Source organism: Lycorma delicatula, chromosome 3 (genome assembly GCF_047948215.1).
Source record: "Lycorma delicatula isolate Av1 chromosome 3, ASM4794821v1, whole genome shotgun sequence".
NCBI lineage: Eukaryota > Metazoa > Arthropoda > Insecta > Hemiptera > Fulgoridae > Lycorma > Lycorma delicatula.
Window position 1 is genome coordinate 78,725,023 of NC_134457.1, and position 21,694 is coordinate 78,746,716.

The following is a 21,694-nucleotide window of genomic DNA, read 5'->3' on the forward strand; positions in this document are numbered from 1 at the left end:
TAATTCAACTAAATCTTGACATTATATCAAATTCACTTCTTTACAAAATTCTACCATAAATTTCTCTTTCCTCCTATTTGTTAAAGGCCATTTCATTTCAAATTTTACCAGCCTGCCTTATTTTCAGTGTCCTCTTTTTCACATTTCAAAAGCCTCTTTGATTTTTCTTCTGTTTTTCGTATTATACATGTTTCACTTTTATGAAGCATTATAGTCGAATCAAAAATTAAAAAAAAATCTTTATTTCCCTAAAATAGAAGAAAGCTATTCTTGTGTGTTCCAGTCTGCATTACTTTGTTTACTGTTTGTAACTGTATCACCTAAATTCACAAAATCCTCTCATTTCTGGGTGTTGTCCATTAATATTAAATTACTTTGTATCCTCCTTTCTGTTGTATCTCATTACCTTTGTTTTAGTTGTACTTCTATTCAAAGTAAATTTATTTCTCAGCAATAAATCCATGTCATTCAGTATATCTGATTCATCTTTGGTTGTGCCAAAAGAACACTGCCATCAGAACACTTAACCATATTTATTATTTTCCCTTACGTAGTTAGCTCTTGTTTCAGTTACTTTTAATAATTATAATGCTATTCCTACATTTCTATAATGTTCAAGTTGCAAAGCATTGGGGACGAACTTTAAAGAATATATCCTTTTTTTTATTGCTTTTCTTTATCTTTCTTTCTTTTTCTTAAACTCTTTTCTCCCTATATTTCAGTCTGAATTTTCACAAAATTTTAAACATTTTCCATATTAAATTATCAAATACTTTTTCCAGATCCACAATTGCCCTGTTAAGTGGTTTTAATTTTTTTAAGACTGCTTTCTAAAATTCATTTGAGAGCCAAAATGACTTGTCTTAACTGTGAATTAGTCTTATAAGACTGCACCATGCATCACAAGTTCTATTCATCCAAACTATTTTATTTTTATACATAAAATATTATAGACTGATGGCTGTGATAGTTTATCTATTTACTTGCTCCTGCTTTCTTTGGCCTGGTAATGATCTTGAAAATATTTCTCAGGCTCATGTATTTTTGCATACTAACTTGTAAAGCTTATTTAATCCTTTCATACAGCATATTGATTCAGATTGTACGTCATTAATACATACTTTATTCTTAACAAAAGAAAATAAATATGTTATTTGATTTTTTACAAAATTATTTAAAAAAACCACAACAGCTCTTTCTGTACATAATACCTTGTTCAGGTGTTACTCACAGAATATTCATTCTATGTTCAAATTAAATATCATATTTATTTTATTTTGTTATGATGGATTTTCATGCCATTTTCATAGTCATTATTAACAACTTCCATCAATTACTTTATTCTTGCTTAAATCTTTCGGAGCTGTATCAAATTCAGAGGAAATTTAAATGTTTTTGCAGTAGTCAATTTCTTTATTTTCTTTTATTATGTTATCAGACAATTCTTCTTGTTTGCACAATCCTATGCAATCCTGCCTACTGGCATCTTCTTTCTGTAATGTACGTTTTCTTCCATTTGCACCTCTGATAGTAATACTTTTAGGTTTCACTTCCTCAAAGGTTTTCTCTTATTTTTTTACTAAGCAGTAATTGTGTTTTTCTCTACCTCATTAGATCTTGGGTATTACTTCAGAGTATGAGTGTAAATGAAGTGTAGTCTTGTACAGTCTCAGTTCGACCATTCCTGAGATGTGTGGTTAATTGAAAGCCAACCACCAAAGAACACCGGTAAACACAATCTAGTATTCAAATTTGTATAAAAGTAACTGCCTTTACTAGGACTTGAACGCTGGAACTCTTGACTTCCAATTCAGGTGATTTGGGAAGATGCGTTCACCACTAGACCAACCCAGTGGGTTTGACATGTATATCCTGATGTCACTCATGTGGTACCCTCCTTTATGCTTCTTAAATAAATTATTCGTAATCACTGGTTAATATTTTAACATAGCACATAATTGCTTACTACTTTTCCTTTATGTCCCTTTCCTTTAGTATTTCAATAATATCCTGTTTCTGTTATTTTTCATTATGTATTTACATTGAAGACATATGCTTTACCTTTTAAGCTGTTTATTTATTAGTTACCATTTTAAATCACCGTTATTTTATTTCTTATTTTTTTTATTAAAACATGAAGTTGCTTCTGTTTAGTATACTATCTACCAACTGAAAAAAATGTTTAATTTATAGAAATTGACAGTGATCTAAACTGATTATATTATAGAGCTTTGTGCACTATTGCATGCTTTTTATATGTAAAAAAGCAAGGAGAGAGAAGAAAAAGTTATAAAGTGGATACACAATTGTGTGCTTAAGTAACAGTAAATATGTTTCTGCAAATACAGTGACATAATTTATGTAGCAATAAAGTTAAAAATAATTATATCATTTATTTTTTATGTTAAAGTTAATTGTTAATTTGTAATTTTAGGTTGACTGTACAGAGTCAGGAAAAGAAACCTGCACAAAATATGGAGTATCAGGATATCCTACACTGAAAATATTTAGAAATGGAGAATTCTTGAAAGAATATAAAGGTCCTAGGGAAGCCGGTAAGCAGAATGTGGATCACTTCACTAATGAAGTATAATGAATTATGTTGTAATTCATCTCCCAATGTGAGATTATAGCATGTCATGGCATTATGTGTGAATATGTCTGGCTCTCATGAATGTTTGTTCTGTGTGGGTTGATTTATAATTGCTGTACTTCGTAATTTCCTATTGTAAAGAAGAAGGAAAACATAAAACACCATAACTATGTTATAACATTTAGTGTATTTAGTGCTCAGTCATCAGTACCTCTACAATAGCATTGCTTTTCAGGTACACATGTGACATCTTTCTCCAGATGTTTGTGTATTGATATTTGTGTAACCAAAGGAGCTTTGGTTATCTCTATCTAAATGAGATTATTTTTAAGTGAAGTAATTTTAGGGACAGTAGTATTGTTTGCCATCTGGAGGTTTTTCTTGGTAGCACAAAAGCATTTACGAAAAAATTTACCAATTAATTCATCAACATTATATATTCCATTTTTTAAATATCTTATTAAAAAATATACAATTTAATGTAAAACATTATTAACTGTTGCCAGTGTTAAAGAAATGTGTAGCGCACAGATTACTTCCTGACTGATAACAAATTTCCTGTTTCTGATAACAGAAGAACTTATAAGAAGTTTTTCTGTCACTAAATACACTATATATATATATATATATATATGTATATATATACAGGGTTATCATAAAAGAATGGTGCGGTTTCAGTAATTCATAGGAAGATTGTAGGGAAATTTCTAGATGTTATATTGGTATCCCTGAAAGCTTCCAACCCAAAAGTTTGTTTATCAGCAGTTGTAACCACAACGTCAGTTCTTGTATTGTTGTTGCGGTGAGTTTAGTGAGTTACTATGTTCTCGGATAAACACAAAGCAAAGTGTGTTTTATTGATGGCTGAATTACCGTAATTTTAGTTCAACGTGCGTTTCGATGTAAATTCGGAAGAGATTCACCACACAAAAATAACATAACATGTTGGTTCAAACAATTCGAAGAAACCGGATCAGTTGAGAAACAGAAATCAAGCGGCAGACCAAGTGTACCAGACGAAACGGTTGAACTAATTAGACAATCTGCAATTAGAAGTCCTGGGAAGTCCATCCCCTGTCGAAGCGTCGAATTAGGTATTCCAAAATCAACAGTTCACAAAGTTTTACATAAAAAACTGAAATTACACGCTTATAAAATAAAGATACTGCAGGAATTGAAACCCAATGATATGGTTAAAAGGTTACAATTTTGCTGTTGAATTGTTGGACAGAATAAGTGAAAACGAATCATTTTTAGATGATATAATTTTTACAGACTAAGCTACATTCCATATGATTGATTGGATGTGTTAACAGACACAATTCACGAATATGGGGCTCTGAAAACCCACACGCAATTATTGAGAAACAACGCATTCGCCTAAAGTTAATGTTTGGTTGGTGTGGTGTGATGAAAAATCGTATATAGGGCCTTTCGTCTTTGCTGAAAAAAACAATTAATGGAGTTGTGTATCTTGACATGTTAACCAATTATTGCTTTCCTCAGCTGGATGAACTCAAAAACATTCATCAACTTCATTTCCAACAAGATTGTGCTCCCCCGCACTTCAATGCATTGGTCACGGGCGCTTTGAACGAAAAATTTGGAGATCGATGGATAGGCCAGCAAGGACCCATACTTTGGCCTCCAAGGAGTCCAGACCTGATACCTTGCGATTTTTTCTTGTGGGGGGTACATCAAAAGCGTTGTTTATACATAAAAAATTTGCGACCTAAACCACTTAAAAAAAAGGATTAATGAAGCAATGACAACCGTTAACGAAGAAATTTGAACTAATGTTTAGAGAGAAGTTGAGTATCATTTGGACATTTGTCAAGCGACTAAGGGCGCACACATTGAAATTTATTAATTATGTAAAAAAATGTTTGAGACGACAAATTTGAAAAATAAAAAAGGTAAACTGTAAGTAATTCTGTTTTAATTTAAACCATGTTCAAAACCGCACCATTCTTTTATGATAACCCTGTATGTATATATATACAGGGTAATTCACGGGAACCGGATGTTTTTGAAGTGGGTTGTACTCGGGCGTTCGGGGTGGGAGGGGCACGTGGCTGGTGTCTGACGTTTCCTTTGTGCATAGCATTTACATTTTAGTCGTTGAGATGGAGCCGTAGACGCTAGACCAACGCCTGTACGCGCATGACAGTTTTGTGCGAAATGACGAATCTGTAACTGCTGTTCAGCAAGATTTCCGCCGTCAGTTTAATATCCATCGTAATGCAAGTGTCCCTCCTCATAACACAATATTGCGATGTGTAAACAACCTTCGAACAAATGGTTCAATATTGAAGAAAAACACTGAGTCCCCGACGAACTGCTAGCCCTCCGGAGAACATCGAACGAGTAAGGGAAGCCATTGTCAGAAGCCCACGCCACTCTATTCAGAGGCATTCAGCAGCGCTTCAAATGAGCACAAGTACGGTAAGACGAATTCTGCATACAGACCTGGATTTCCATCCTTACAAGATAGCCATCGTGCAGCAGTTAAACAAGCAAGATTTCACGCAGTGATTACAATTTTGTCGACAAATGCTTATCATTTTTGAAGAAAATGAACATTTGTTATTGTTAATGAGTGACGAAGCCCATTTTCATCTGAATGGCTTCGTCAACAAACAGAATTATCAGTATTGGGCAGAAAGAAACCCACATCAGCTTGACGAGAGACCACTTCATAGCCCAAAGGTGACTGTCTGGTGTGCAATAGGAAAGGTCGGTGTTATTGGACCATATTTTTTTGAAGAAAATGACGCTGCCGTAACTGTAACAGCTGATCGTTACATTGCGATGTTGAATACGTTTTTTAACCCTGAGTTACGAAACCGAGGAATCGATTTTCAAAATGTGAGGATGGAGCTACAGCGCACACAGTGAGGGCAACGATGGCTGTTCTCCGTAACTTGTTTCCAGGACGGATCGTTTCCAGATTCGGTGACATTTCATGGCCCCCTCGGTCCCCCGACTTGAGTAGTTGTGATTTTTGTTTGTGGAGGTTTCTGAAATCGCATGTGTACGGCAATAAACCGCGTACATTGGAGGACCTAAAGATCGCAATTCGTCATCACGTCACGCAGATTGATGTAGACATGCTGCAAAGAATTGAGGCCAGTTACCGTGAAAGGCTACAACAATGTATTGCCCAAAATGGATATCACTTGCCGGACATAATTTTTCGTTCATGAGTAAGTAACAAATTCTTTGATTTAACAAGTGTTTCAGTACCAATAAAACTTTTTTAAAGTAAATATTCAATTTTTTATGATTATTTTAAAAACATCCGGTTCCTGTGAATGACCCTGTATATATAGACCACCCCGACAAAACAACTTAATTGTCTACTGGTCTTATAAATTTTACTTAATTTATTAACTGAACTTTTTATAATTTTCTACATTGAAAATGAAAGATTTTGACAGCAATAAAATTTCTGTAGCTCAACTTTTACATGAAATTTTTTTATATGAAGGATTTCTATATAAAATTTCTCATTTTTAGGGAGAAAAAATTGTGTAGTTTAAAAATGGCTACAGGTAGGTGATTTTTGGTTTCCTCGGATAACTAATGGAAGTCTTTCAAAACAATTGCCTGAAAAAACATTAAAATATTTTGGGGATTTGTATGCAGCTTAAAACATTTTGAAATTGTGATGAAAAATCTGAAAAAGAAGAAATTCTTTGATGGACTTTTAAATTTCCCGCCTACTTTCGTATGGTAGTAAAACGTTATTATTCATGTCTATGGAATTGGATTGGCCCACCTGTTTCATCTTTTTCTTCCTTTCAGCTGATTTTAATGCTACTGTCTCTTATTTTGAGGTTATTGGTACATGCATTTTGTGTTTGTGCAATTATGGGGAAGAAACCAGTCTCAGATGAGATTAAATTGCAAATAGTAAGTTTAATTAAGGCTGCCAAATCACAAAGACAAGTAGTTAATATTGTAACAATGTCTAAAACATGTGTTCAACAAACTATAAAGTGCTATAATGCCTTCAGAACAGTTATCGACCGACCTAGGACAGGTTGTCCAAGGAAAATATCTCTAAGACTGTAAGTTAATTCAGCTATGTAAAAGAAATAGAAATCCTAGTTGCAATAATATTTTAAGGGAACTGAAGTCCTGTTGTGATAATATCAATATTACTGAGTTTACTGTGAGCAATAGATTGAATGAGGTAGGAATATGATCAAGTTTTTACTGTAATCAGTAAAGCTGGATCACTGATGGGATATTAATGTAATTTTTATTTTTATATTGTTTTTTGCAGCTGGCATTGTTAAGTACATGAAAGCACAAGTTGGTCCAAGCTCTAAAGATTTGGTGACAGTTGCTGACTTGGAAGCATTTATTGGAAAGGATGATGCAGCCGTTGTTGGATTCTTTGAAAAGGAATCTGATATTAAAGCTGAGTTCTTAAAAATAGCTGATAAATTAAGGGAAAAATGGAGCTTTGGTCACTCTACTGCTAGTGCAGTTCTTAAACATCAAGGTTTAAAGTGAGTTAATTTGTCAATTGATATTTTTCTTCAGCTTATATTAAATTGAGAATTTTTAAAACTTCTTAAGTCTGGATGCTTATTATTTGTTTCCTATTAATGAAGTAATCTACTCTACAAAGTGGTAACTTCTGATTACAATTATGGATAGATTTTGGTGTGGATTTCTTGCGGACTAGATGTCTTCAAGTATATGCCATTCTGTCTGATAAATTTGCTGCCATAATGCAGATCATGTCATTCTTCTTAAATTTTTTAACCATCAATGCATAGTTTATTCTTCTATAACATAAGTATGAATTTCTTTAACATGTTGAATAACCTCACATGGTCACATTTTTTTTTGTATTAGAAAGTTGAATAATAAGTAGATCTTATTTTATATACCATGGATTCATTACTTGTATTGCTCATATTTAAGTCACAGAAATATAATTTGCCTTAAATGTGATTCTTAAATATGTACTTCGTTATAATACACATGGTAGCGAAGGTTTACACATGCTATTTTTTATTTAATCATGTTATCTCCACCTTGTATATAAATAGATTATTTAATTGGCTACAAGCATGACAAATGGTATATCTGTCAGGTAAGGTATCAGACATTGCAGACAACATTATTTTTATTTTGAGATTATACTGCCTCATTGCAAGCTTAAGCCCAGTTAATGTATGGAAGAAGTTTATCTTGCCTAGTTTCAGAGTGAATACGAGGTGTTGCTATTACATAATGAGGCTAATGCTGCTACAGAAGAACTGCACCTGCGCCAAATTTGTACGATTGACAGCTGTGTAGCGTGAAGTCTTCTCTTTCGATTGTTGCCATTCCAGTTTGTGTAGACATATTAGTCTGGCCATGGCCTTTGTTTGGATAACATTTTTTTTTGTTTTGCTGAAAAAATAATTTTATTAGAGCAAAGAATTGTCATGAAATTTCATATTAAACTTGGAAAAACTTCTACTGAAACTTATCTTTTATTAAAAAAAGTATATGGCAATGAATGTTTATCACATGCATGGGTTTTGAGGAGTGGTTTAAGCGTCTCCGAGAAGGCTGAGAAGAGGTTGAGGATGATGTTCACTCAGATCGCCCTTTCACGTCAAAAACAGATACAAATATTGAGAAAATTGGTAATTTGATCCGATCTGACCGTTGGTTAACTATTCGTGCGATTGCTGAAACTGTAGGAATTGACAAAGAATGTGTAAGGAAAATTTTACATAACAATTTTAGCATGCAAAAAGTGCACGTGAAAATGGTGTCTAAAATTCTCACAATCAAACAAAAAAAGGCTCGTGAAAATGTGTGATCTGACACTTTGCATGCCATTAAAAATGACCCAAACTTTTTGGAATGAGTGATAACATGTGATGAATCTTGGTTTTTTTGGTTTTTCACTTATGATCCAGAGCCTAAGTGTCAGTCCTTGCATTGGGAGGCAAGAGCAAATCAAAATTCAGAGCGATGTTTGTTTTTTCTATATTTATGGGATTGTGTACTTTCACTGGGTTCCTGAAGGTCAAAATATTAATCAACATTTACTACCTTGAGGTCCTTGCTCAGCTCTCCGTGAAAAAAATAAGAAAAAAACATCCCAAATTATGGAAGAACAAGTTATGGGTTCTTCATCAGGACAACTCACTAGCTCACACTGCACTGTCTATCAAGATTTTTCTAGTCAATATAACATCCCAGTGTTAGACCATCTGCCTTATTCTCTGACCTGGCACCATGTGACTTTTATCTGTTTCCCAAGGTCAAATCTGCATTAAAATGAACAAGATTTCAGAAGCTGTGAAAGAAAAAGCGGCACGCGTCATGAAAGAGCTCACAGAAGAAGACTTTCAGCACTGTTTTGAACAATGGAAAATATTCACGTGGAGCGTTGTAGGGATTGAGGAGGGTTGTATATTGAAGGGGATAATAACTAAATATGTATAAATTTAAAATAGAATATTTTACAGCATTAGTCTCGTTATTTAATAGCCACACTTCATATTCAAACTTAATTCTTGTGATTATATATGTTTACAATTACAGAATTATTGTTTTATTCATTCCTATCTGGTGCTAAATTTTTTCGTTACGAGTTGTTCCCTTTTCTTTTTACTATATCCAGTTTCGGTTATTTATGTATCCAAGTATGCTTCCTTTTACGCAAATATGCTTCCTTTTTTTTTTGCGTAACTTTGACTTAAAGGATGTGTGTTTGTGTATTCTGTTTTGAATTGTTGGAGTACAGTAATTACCGTTGGTGATCCTTAATATTAATTTTCTTGGTGACCTTTTATTTTTTCAGTATGAAATGAATGAAGAATATCAGCTGCAATATTAGTTGTTTAATTAATGTGAATGCCCATCATCTAGTTATGAGTGAGCAAATTATTATACCATAATTACTATTAAAATGATGCGCTGCTAAATTACTCATGATCCATCATGAATCATGAGTAATCGTGAATCATGTATAATCATGGATCTATGATAATGGATCATGTGATTACTAATCCCTAAGTTGTTTACAATTTCTTATATGGTCAACTTATAATTTTTCACTTTCAAACTGCCCACATTGTTAGCAGGGTTTGGATTTTAGATTTTTGAAGATCTTTACGAATGTGTGCTGGTCGCTCTCAAACTGATGTTTATTCATTTTGAAAACTACACCACCTTTATTTAATTTTTATAACCTCTATGTTCTGATTTAAAAGCTTGTGTAATCTTAAAAATTGCTTCATTTTGGATATTATCAAGAGTTTGACTCACCAATATTTTTTGACACATTCAATACTAATGCATAAAATAAAAATCTGTCATACATATGTATAAAACGCAATGGCTGCTGGGTGAAAATAGACCTATGATGTTACAAAATAAAAGGTGTATGTACATTAGACACTAGTGTTGTGCTTTCACTCTCTTCAGTCTGATACTTTTTGAGAAAAAAATGGTCAGTTTGCTTTTTAATAGAGCTCTTTTTCGTAATTACATTGATTCTTGTTTCAAGAGTGGTAATTTTTTATTTACAAATCAGAATGTCTGTATATGCCTTGTTGATGTTCGCATAGTACTAAAAAAAAAACCACTGGGCTATTCTTGTTTTACAATCTTGTTTTTATTGAACTTAAGGTGAAAAATTAATCCAGATAACTTCACTATTAGGTGAGCAGTAAAGCTTAAATCAGAGAGCTGTTGTATTTTGCATTGGTCATTTTTCATATAATATTTTAAATCGCTGATCAGATCATGTTCTGTTAAGAGGTAGTGTATGACTTATGCAAGTGAAATTAGAAAAAATGTAATTCTATTTTGTTATTTCATTTATCATAAAAGTATATCATATAAGCTATTAATTAGAAAATGTTATTGTTTCACAAATCTTTATGTCAGCAAGTGACATCATTTTTTTTAGTGAGTGTTACATATAAATAATGTTGCATAAGTGCTTTGAAGTTATTTTTGTACAAATTTAAAGCGAGAAGGCTTTTGCTTTGATGGCTTTGTTTATTCAGTTTTTGCCTATTATCTTGATTTATATCTTTTTTACTACATTTACAGGATTATGCTTGAAAACTTGAAGAATTAACTTATTTTGACTAAACTTAGCAATTTACATGATCGAAATCTTAGTAGCTACGTTTATCTTTTCCAAATTTAAATATTTGTCAGTGAGCCCTGTTGTAATGGATAACAGTTGATAGTTATTTTCTCAGGATTAAAAATTAAACCTGTTCACATTTGGTTAACTTTTTTTATATCTTCACAGTGCATTTGGGAAAAATGTTTTAGTGATGAAAACATCAACCCTATTCTTATAATTTCAAACAGGGGATTCCTGCCCCCATCTAACAAAGGGTAAATTTGTGATATATGCTGGATGAAAATTAATAAAAAATTTCAGGAGATTAGATTTAAAGCAAATAAAATTTGAAACATTTTTTACAGGAATGTCATTGTAAAAATATTATGTATTATTTCTTAATGTGATTATGTTACTTGTGAATTTCAGGGATGGTATTGTGTTGTTCCGTCCTAAACATCTACACAATAAATTTGAACAAAGTTTTATTACTTATGATGGTCCACCATCAAAGGATTCAATTGAAAAATGGATTACTGAGAACTAGTAAGTAATTTAAACATTTTTCTATTCATTGTTAAGTTAGATTATATTACATAAAAATTACTATTTATTTAATATTAAATATGTCAGTCATTGGCTCTTCTACAATTTAATTCTGTACTTGTTGCTTTTTCTACAGATTTTTATTGATTTTATATTTTTTAATTTGAATCAAGATAATTTCACATCTGTTTAATGTAATAAAAAAAAAAAATCAGGAAATACTTGAAAAACATTGAGATTAGTGTCATTATTTTAAAGTACATTAAATTCAATTCAACTGAATAATATATTTTTAATATATAGGATCTCTAATTAGAGGGCAATTGCAACAAAAAAAGCTATTTAATAGAATAAACTAACTAACTAATGATAATATGTGTTTTGGTACAATCAGTGATTTTTTATTTCTATAAATAATGGATCAGACAATTTGTATTAAATTTTACTGTAAGAATGGAGTAAAGTGTAGCAATGTTTTAAAAATGTTAAATATTGCTTTTGGTAAGTCTGCTATGATTAAAGCAAGGGTTTAAAAGCAAGGTGTATAAGCTTTTCCAAGAAGATCTTGAAGATGACGAGCACCCTGGACACCCCAGCACATCAACAACTGATGAAAACGTGGAAAAAGTGAAAGAAATTATTATGAATGATTGCCGAATCACAATCGGAGAAGTTGCTGATGATGTAATATCAATTGGCTCATGCCATGAAATTTTTTCAGATTTTTGGGTATGAAATGTGCGACAGCAAAATTTCTTTTAAAATTTTTGAATTTCGAACAAAAACAGCAGCAAATGGAAATTGCTCAGGAGTCGCTAAATGAAGTCGACAACGATGCAGAACTACTGAAACGTGTCATAACAGGTGATGAAATATGGGTTTACAGATATGATGTCGAAACTATGGCTCAATTGTTGAAAAAAGCACAAGTACAGTCGAACATGAAGGTTGTGCTCACCATGTTCTTTGAATTTAACGGCATAGTGCATCATGAGTTGTTGCTACAAGGTCAAACGATCAATAAGGAGTATTACCTACAAGTTCAGTGCTGTTTGCGTGAAGCAATCTGAAAAAAACGCTTGGATTTGTGGCAAAACAATTCATGACCTTTGCACCACGATAATGCACTTGCTCACACTTGTTTGTCAAGTTTTGACCAAACACGACACTGTAATGATACTCCAGATGCCATATTCACCACACATGGCTCCGTGTGATTTTATTCTATTACCAAAAATAAAGAGAACCTTAAAGGGTCATTGTTTTACAAGCATAAAATCTCTTCCTTGCTTTATTAATATACATAATGACTAATATTACATATATAATTCCTGTTGTGAGACAAAGTCTCTAGGGTAAGCAGTAAAACAGTAAAAAATTTCAATTCAGTTTGGTCTCATTGAACGGAGTGTCATTCTGGAGTTCATTCTATCGCCCTTCTCTTGCCGGGTCAAGCCATGTTTCAATCTTCGATCTTCCAATTGCCTACACCAACTGTTCTTCGGTCTTCCTCGTTTCCTGACTGGCGGGATATCAAGAGCCATTATCTTTTTTGTAACACTTGAAGGGTGCTGAGAATCAATCTTTTCGAACCAATCGTTTCGCTCTCGAGAGATTTTCTCCACCACTTGACTTTTTTATTTGAAGGGAGCCTCGTATTCGTTCGCTTCTGATGCGGTCCAACTTAGTCACACCAAGAGACATTCGACACATTTTCATCTCTGCGGTCGTGAGATCTTGATCAAACTGCTCATATAGTGTCCAACACTTTGCTCCATATGTAAGTGCGGGTCTAACCACTGTAGTATACATTCGGCCCTTAAGTTTTGGAGGCATACACTTGTCGCAAAGAACAGCCTAAATCTGCTGCCACTTCAACCATGCCACGGTGATTCGATGGTTCACATCTTGCTCACAGCCGCCTCTTTGATTCAATATAGACCCAAGATACTTAAAACTTGTACACTTCGGCATAACTCGACCGTTGATCATAATGTCAGGCGTCCACCTTTCGATACTCCAAGCAGTTCTTTAGCTTTCAACAAACAGACATCTTGGAATGCCTGCCACATCTCGCCAGCATCCAGTTCAGCCTCTGCCTCAACAACATCATGAATCCAGTCTTTCAATTCTGTCAGAAGTTGCACGCCCTGTTCAGTACCCAGTCTTTGCCATCGAATCTTTTCCACTTTAACCGACTTGTGTATAGTTCGAGAAGCAGCCGGAAGGCGCATTTCAGTCAGTAGCAAAAGATGTTGATCCACAACGTCCTCTCCCAAGATGACTTTACAATCCCTCACAAGCTTTCTCATGTCGGCAGTGCACAAATGGTAATCGATCTGCGTCGTACGTCCCCCGCTGCTGTAAGTGATCGACATGTCCGTTTAGATCCGCACCCAGAAACATCCTCTTGTTCTTGGGGAGTTTTTTAAGCAAGTTCTCCAGTTCAAGCCAAAAAGCCTCTTGCTCTGCTACTGGACATCCTGTCTGAGGTGCATAGGCACTGATGATGTTCCAAATTCCCCTGTCGATCACCAACTTAATGCTCATCAGGCGATCACTGGCTTTTTCAATATCGACGACGTTGTTTTGTAGCTCTTGACAGAGTATGATGCAGACTTCATTTCGATGATTCTCGATCCCGTGATAGTGTAGTTTAAATTTCTTTGTGTTCGTATCCAAAAAACGGGTCTTGTTTGCATGGTTACGCCACTTTGTTTCTTGGACACACAGAACATCCGATCTCCGTCTCTCCATCACATCCTCCAGTTGGTAGCTCTTTCCGTTCATGCTACCCACGTTCCATGAGCCAATGCGCAAAATCCTGGGTCCAATTGGATGCTTCATTTTGCTCGCCCCCAAACGTCCCGAGCTCTGATCCGTCCACGAGTAGACGTCCCGGGATCACGAACCCGAAGGCTAGTGCCCGGCAGGGTAGTGTTATTTATTTCAACCATTATTTCCATAAAGCATGAATCCATTGTTTTGAACCTGTCTGGATTTAAAAGGTTTTGTTTGTTTGACGTCTTCATGTTGCCTATAATCAAAATTCAACCTTTCTTTTCTTTCCACCGGTGGTCTCCAGTCGTGGTAACTCAAGGCTTCATGACACTGTTGGGATCAGTGCTTAAGGTGTTAATGACGTCGCAGCCCCATCTTATGGTGTTCACTTTGTAGCATTTGATTCAAAAAGGTCATTAGACATGACCCCCCACCCTTCTCTGTCTGCCGCGCCACCTGGTAGGTCTTGCGTTGCCCGGGTCACACCACAGGGAGGTAGAGAATCGGGTAGTTGACCGGTCTGGAGCTATGTCGTTTTCCTAATAAACGATGTTTGGTACTTAGCCCTGCGCTCCGTTTCAACCGGCCCATTTCGTGACCCATTGTTTTACAAGCATATATGAGATTAAAAAGCGAATAGCTGAAAGAGCTAAACACTATTTCAAAGATTGAGTTCTGAGGGATTGGAAAAAGCGCTGGCATAAGTGTATTATATCTAATGGGGACTATTTTGAAGGGGATAACATTATATGTAGGCAAATAAATAAAATTCTTTCCAAAAAACAAAAATTCTCGTTAGTTTTTGAACAAACCCTGTATATGAGGGCAGTCCAAAAAGTAATGTGACAAACAGCTCTGAATCTACTGATTGGGTTTATTCTGAATCTACATTTACATAGTCATTAATACTCTCCCGTACGTGCAACATGCTGCTTCCAATACTTGATCCACTTTTCAAACATGAAATCCAGGTCATTTTTTGAAAGCACTTTGTATTTTGCCTCCTCCACGGCTTTTACAACTTCTAGATTGGTCTTAAATTTTCAGGTCCTTCTTCACTCTAGTCAACAAGAAGTTGCTCAGCGTTAGATCTGGGCTGTATGGTAGCGAAGTAAGGAACCTTTTTAATTTTTTCTGCCATTTAAAAATTTGTAGACTATTTGGGTGCATGCATTATTGTGGTGCAACAGAAGTTCTTTAATTTTTTTCTGAAGTGAGTCAACATTATCTTCCAACATATTGACATACCAGAGGGTATTTACAGTCATCTGGTAGGTAACTGATGTTGGTAAATCAATCCTTATTGATCAAAAAAGTTTATCTTCATGATTTTACCCATGATGCATGCAGCTTTTGCTTTTTCGGATGTGAAGAAGTTAAATTTCTTTGGGAGTTTTGTTGTTTCATATCAGGATCATAATGGAAACCCATCGGGTTGGTCTAGTGGTTAACGCGTCTTCCCAAATCAGCTGATTTAGAACAGCGTTCAAGTCCTGGTAAAGCCAGTTATTTTTACACGGATTTGAATACTAGATCGTGGATACCGGTGTTCTTTGGTGGTTGGGTTTCAATTAACCACACATCTCAGGAATGGTCGAACTGAGAATGTACAAGACTACACTTCATTTACACTCTCATACATATCATCCTCATTCATCCTCAGAAGAATTATCTAAACGGTAGTTACCGGAGGTTAAACAGGAAAAAGAGAGGATCATAATAGAACGTTTAAGACTCCTCAGTGGGTATCACATTATGCAAAGAGCATGTTCCTACCTTCTTGTAGCAAGCTAACAGTTCATAGACAAATATGCACAACACCATTTGGTAAGGCATTACTAGGTGTGGAACCCAACATGCAATGCATTTCATATGCATCTGCTCACTCAAAATATTGTGTGCACTGCTTTTTAAAATGCATAGCAGTTCCCCCAACTGTTATACACCCATATGATGATCTTCTCAAATGACATTTGCTGTATTCAGCAAATGGATGTGCTCTGTTAACCACCTCTCAGCCTGTCTTCCTCACTCTTGTTGAGCCAAAGATTCAACATGCCAGTGAAAAACTGTTGCTCATATAACACATACTTTGCATTTAATGCTTATTTCAACTTTGTACAATTCAGAAGCTGAATTTTTTAAACAGATACAGAATTGAATCGCGTAATGTTTATTGGTATTTTTTTTCCACGGTATGCGATTATCCAACATGCTTTATGCAAATGATTACAGACACTCAATGACTGCTACAATCAACTTGAAATTGACCTGGAAAGTAGACAACGTAACTAACTATATACTAGTGTGCATACAGTACTGCCACTTTGCGTGCTTCAAATTTTTCTGTGAAGTTCGGTTTTCGTTACTTTTTGGTCTATGATATATATATATATATTTTTTTTGTGTTTTAGTGGATAAAATATATAAAATAATATACATATATATTTTTTTGTGTTTTAGCCGACAAAATTAAAATTCCCACTTGGATGCAAACATCTACTTATGAATGAATAAGTACAATACATCTAAAAATAATGATTAGTAGTAAACATTTAAAATAAATAAATTTGTATCAATGAACTCATACGTTTACTAGTAGATTGTGAGCAAGTACATTGGCATTTTTTCACTTATTATTTGATCCATCTTATCTTCTTGTTAAGTTATGTGCAGTAGCACAGTAGAGGATGTAGTAATAAACTATAAATTGAAAGTAAAACTTGCTTCTAAGCAATCAAACATAAAAAATATGTATTAGCTGTTACGATTTGTTAGAAAGGGGGGAAACACAAAAACGTTGATTAGGTTACATATTCTTTGTTTCAGTTTCTGTGAAATTTAATAAATTAAGGGTTTGAAATTATCATTCTATAAATTACCAAAGAGAGTGACACTTGCTGCTATGTTTAAAAAACCTGCAGTGTTTGTTAAAACTGCTTAATATGGCTTAAGTTAAGCTAAGTTATATACATTTGATTATTATACAGAGTATCCAACGAAGAAACTGAGAAACTTTCAGGATGTCTTCTACTGGTGAAAATAATAAAAATCAGTTTTTTATTGAAGCAAATCAGACCAAAAATAAACAGAAAAATGTTTTATTCTTTCTGTACCTAATTAACATTCTTTTAAAGCATTCTTTTTAAACATTCTTCAATGTATCAGCAGGTATGAACAGAAGGATCATTTCCAAAGTGTTAGTTTTCTGCTGAGTACCAAGTAAATCATCATATTAATAATGAACATTGTGTGAATTAGCATATTCAGTGTAGTTCAGACACTAGTAGTACAAGTTAATTTCATGTTACACTGTTTTGTAAAAAAAAGTGTAGCGCTTCCTATAGAAAAAAATTTATCCTTTCTGCCTGCGGAAGTTAAAAATTTGCGGCCAACATATTACCCCCAGCAGTTGCACTTCTGTCATTGGCTTTTAGACAACAGTGAGTCTTCAGTTCTAAAAATAGTCTTTATGGAGCAAAGTCAATCCATATGGTACTGTGGAAACGAGTTTCCAACATAGATTTCACATTAATGTTTGATGTGTATTATTTATGACAAAATTCTGGGACAATTTATTTCTTAAAAAATAATTTGCTGGCTCTTTTGGAAGATGTACCTTTACAAAATAGATTGCAAATGATTTTCCAGCACAATAGTGCAACACCGCATTGTTCTTTAATAGCTGGAAATCACTTTAATGCTAATTTTGTAAACTGGATTGCACATGTGAACCAATCAATTGGTCACCACGATCACCTGACTTAACGCCACTAGATTACTTCATTTGGGGCCATATGAAAATGATTGACCAATAAAAAGTTAATACTAAAAAAGAATTACTCATTAAAATATGAAATGCTATTGAATTTATATGAAACTATCCTGAGTTTGTACGGAAAGCCACCAGAAATATTTTATGTCAGAGTGCTATGTACATCATGAATGAGGAGAGGGATTCTTGAACAATTACTTTAACTAAAGTTTGTTATTCTGTTACCATTTATCATTTCATGTATTTTATTTTGTTAATTTGCTATATTAAGAATAATGCTCATTAGATACTGAAAGAATAATACGATTTTCTGTCTTTTTTCCATTATTTTCACCACTAGACATGCCCTGAAAGTTTTTCTGTTACTTTGTGAGACAGCTGTATATAATAATAATTTTTTTGTGCAGTTAAGGATATTTGCATCTAGGTTACAGTCATGGTTGTATTTATAGTGTTTTAAGTTGTTAGTTGTGTGTAGTATTTTTTGGTCCTACAAAAAAATAAAGAATTGATTTTAAAAAAAAAAAAAATTTGCAGATTTGCTGATCATTTCATTTTGTAAAACATAGTGACAAATATAGAGAAGTAAGTAGATAAATAAATAATAAAAAACTTTTCCTTCATTCGTTAAAGTTAAAGCTTGAAGACAGTAAGTATTAATTATTTTTTATGAATGAATAAGAAAAATGATATACTTGTTTCAATAGTTAACTGAAATTTAATATATAATTCAACTGGTAAATGACAACTGTCAGTTTATATTTATAATTATGATAACATACTTTTTCAGTTTCTCAAATAGGTTACTACTGATTAAATTATGAATGATGATTAAAATTATGAAAAAATGAAAAGTCCACATTTGCTGGTAAGGTGGATTTTTCATTTTTTAATATTTTTTTTTGTAATATACTTTTGTTACATTATAATATTTTGTAATGTTGAATTCATTGATACAAAAAGTTTATGTATAATCTGGCAAGTTAATTTTAGGCTTGCTAGTTTGTGTGTTTATAGTTGGCTAGCTGTTTTTTATTAACTTGATATGTAATTATTTCAAATTAATCTCATAAAAAGATGTGATTTTATTTTTCTAAGGTTGACATTTTTGTCTAATACAAGATTCAGATTTAGAATATAAGTATAATGTTGCCTTAACAGTATGTAAAGTAACTTAACATTTGTGTTTCAGTCATGGGCTTGTTGGTCACCGACACAGGGAAAACACTCAAGATTTCAAGAATCCTCTTGTTGTTGCTTACTACAATGTTGATTACGTAAAGAATCCTAAAGGTAAAATATTATTTTGTCATCTTCCACATGTAAATTTGATTTTTAAAGGAGATAATTGTTGTACTATATTAGGTTAGGAAACTCAGATTAAAAAGTTAATTTAATGTATAATTGATTTTGTACTCTTTTAGACATTTATTAAAAGAATTATGTAAGAAAATTGATATGCATTCTAATGATTTTAATTGTTTATAGGTACCAATTATTGGCGTAACAGAATTCTCAAAGTTGCTAAGAACTTTGCGAATGCATTTAGTTTTGCTGTCAGTGCAAAAGATGATTTCCAACATGAATTAAATGAATTTGGATATGATTATGTACCATCAGATAAACCTTTAATTTTTGCAAGATCTACTGATAACAAGAAATATAGTCTCAAAGATGAATTTAGGTAAGAATATTCTTTAAACCATTTATCTGGTTACTTCTTACAGTTAATGATAGGGTTTTGAGTTGTTTTGTTTTTTTTTAATGAACCATTTATTTGAAATTAAGATTTTGTCCATCTGTTTTGCAGCTGTTTGAATTACTCTTCTTACTTAACTTCTTTCAGATTACAGGATTCTAATCCTGTTTGTTGTTAAAATACAGATAACAATTATTTGTTTTTTCTTTTTTCTAGTGTCGAAACATTTGAAGAATTTCTGAAAAAATTGGAAGCCGGTAAACTTGAGCCCTATTTGAAATCTGAACCGATACCAGAAGATAATACTGGTCCTGTAACTGTTGCTGTTGGAAAAAATTTTGATGAAGTTGTTACAAATAACAATAAAGATACATTAATAGAATTTTATGCTCCATGGTGTGGCCATTGTAAGAAACTTTCCCCTATCTATGATGAACTGGGAGAAAAGGTAAAATAAACATTTTAGTTAGCAGAATTTTCCTTAATCCTTCATTATCAATTTTTATATTTAAAAAGAACAAAATTGTTTGCATACTTGATTTCTAGTATGTAAATATTTCTGTTTTACTTAGTTGTATTCTTAAAACAGTGATAAAATATATAATGAATATCTTACGACCCCCCGACCTCAACCCAATGAAATCTAGTTAAAACTATTTAGCTGCATTGATAGCAACAGGTATGAACATTCATGTATGAAGTTCATAAACATGAGCAATCTACTGGTTTCAACTTGATGTATACATGCTCCATGTTATACGCTAATATTCATAATATTGCCAATATTTGCTGTGAGAGCGTCATGTTCTAACACGCATATGATACATTAGACTACTTGGTGCTCTCAGCAGTATAAAAGAATTGTAAAGGATTGCAGAACATCAGTGTAGTTTCGAATGTGAAGCATGCATCTGTTGCCTCTATTTAAGTTACTAAAAAATTAATTTCATTGAAAATAATAATTGAGTTTTTGGTTTTTTAGTGTGGTCAAATGATGTTATTAATTAGATTCTTATAAAAAATGGATAAATTTGTGAAAAAATAAAGTAGGCCATTTAGATCCATTGAATCTATTGATAAAAAGACCAGATTGTATAATGACAGTTATTTAAATTACTGTTTTACCTCATTCGATGGAAAGCCATAGTGCATTGTTTGCTTTCAAGTCCTCTCTGAAGGCATGGAGCCATTAAAATTAATTCGGTACTTGGAAACTAATTAATCTGGATCATAAAAGCAAACCTGTGGAATTTTTCAAAAGAAAATTGCATACTTTGAGAGATCAACAAGCTTCTATTTGTAAATCAAGCCAGACTGAAAAGTACATTTGAAGCATCTGATCTCGTAGCATTAAGAGTAATAAGATGTCCAAACCCCCTTACAATCTCAGAAAACCTCATATTGCCTGCTGCAATTGATATGGTCAGTGTTTTAATAGGTGTGGGAGAAGTAAAAAAAAATCCCTTTTTCTAACGTCACAATGTCAAGGTGAATCGAATGACATTGCTGCCGATGTTCGCGATCAGATATTTCAGCAAGCAAGTTCAAGTAAATTTTTCTTAGGATTCAGTTTGATGAATCAACAGAGGTGGCAAACATTTCCCAGTTTTTATGTTTTGTGAGACGAATGCGATAGACAGATCAATCAAAGAATATGTTACTTTGCAAATCAGTACCTCATCATGGAATAGGACAATGTCTTTTAGATGTATTTAATGAAGCTACTAAAAACTATAACAGATTAAACAAAATGTATTGCTCTATGTAGTGATGGTGCAAAGGCGATAAGAACAGTGGATTAGAGAAAAAAATTAAAAGATGGTCTTACACCAAGAACAGAATGGATGCACTGCTGCTTCCTTTACAAATGTGCCAGAAAATTCAAAAAAATTCTTTGTAAAGCTATAAAAATGGTTAATTTTATTAAAAGTTAACCATTACAAAATAGGCTGTTTGCTAAACTATGTGATGAAATTGGTGAAAAGAAAAACTTTTTCCTCTTCCTTACAGAAGTCAGATGGTTTGTGTGGGAGAAAATGTTAACAGAGTTATTAGAATTATGACATGAATTAATATTTTTCCAGAATAAACAAACACCATTCTCAATAGTTATACAGAGTGTTGAGTGTATGTTGCTGTTGGCTTAGTTAGTTGATGAATTTTCGCATTATAACACTTGAATGTGAATTTACAAGG

At 33.3% G+C, this 21,694-nt stretch overlaps 1 protein-coding gene across 1 annotated transcript in view; it reads left to right on the forward strand.

The window, feature by feature from the left end:
• The window catches only part of ERp60 (disulfide-isomerase A3), a 41,402-nt gene that overhangs the window by 9,529 nt on the left and 10,179 nt on the right, over window positions 1-21,694 (forward strand). The window contains exons 3-8 of the mRNA XM_075360036.1: window positions 2,435-2,555; window positions 6,885-7,113; window positions 11,127-11,243; window positions 18,992-19,092; window positions 19,288-19,483; window positions 19,715-19,946. Of these exons, the coding sequence (XP_075216151.1) occupies window positions 2,435-2,555; window positions 6,885-7,113; window positions 11,127-11,243; window positions 18,992-19,092; window positions 19,288-19,483; window positions 19,715-19,946 (996 nt within the window). The remainder of the gene's footprint in view (window positions 1-2,434; window positions 2,556-6,884; window positions 7,114-11,126; window positions 11,244-18,991; window positions 19,093-19,287; window positions 19,484-19,714; window positions 19,947-21,694) is intronic.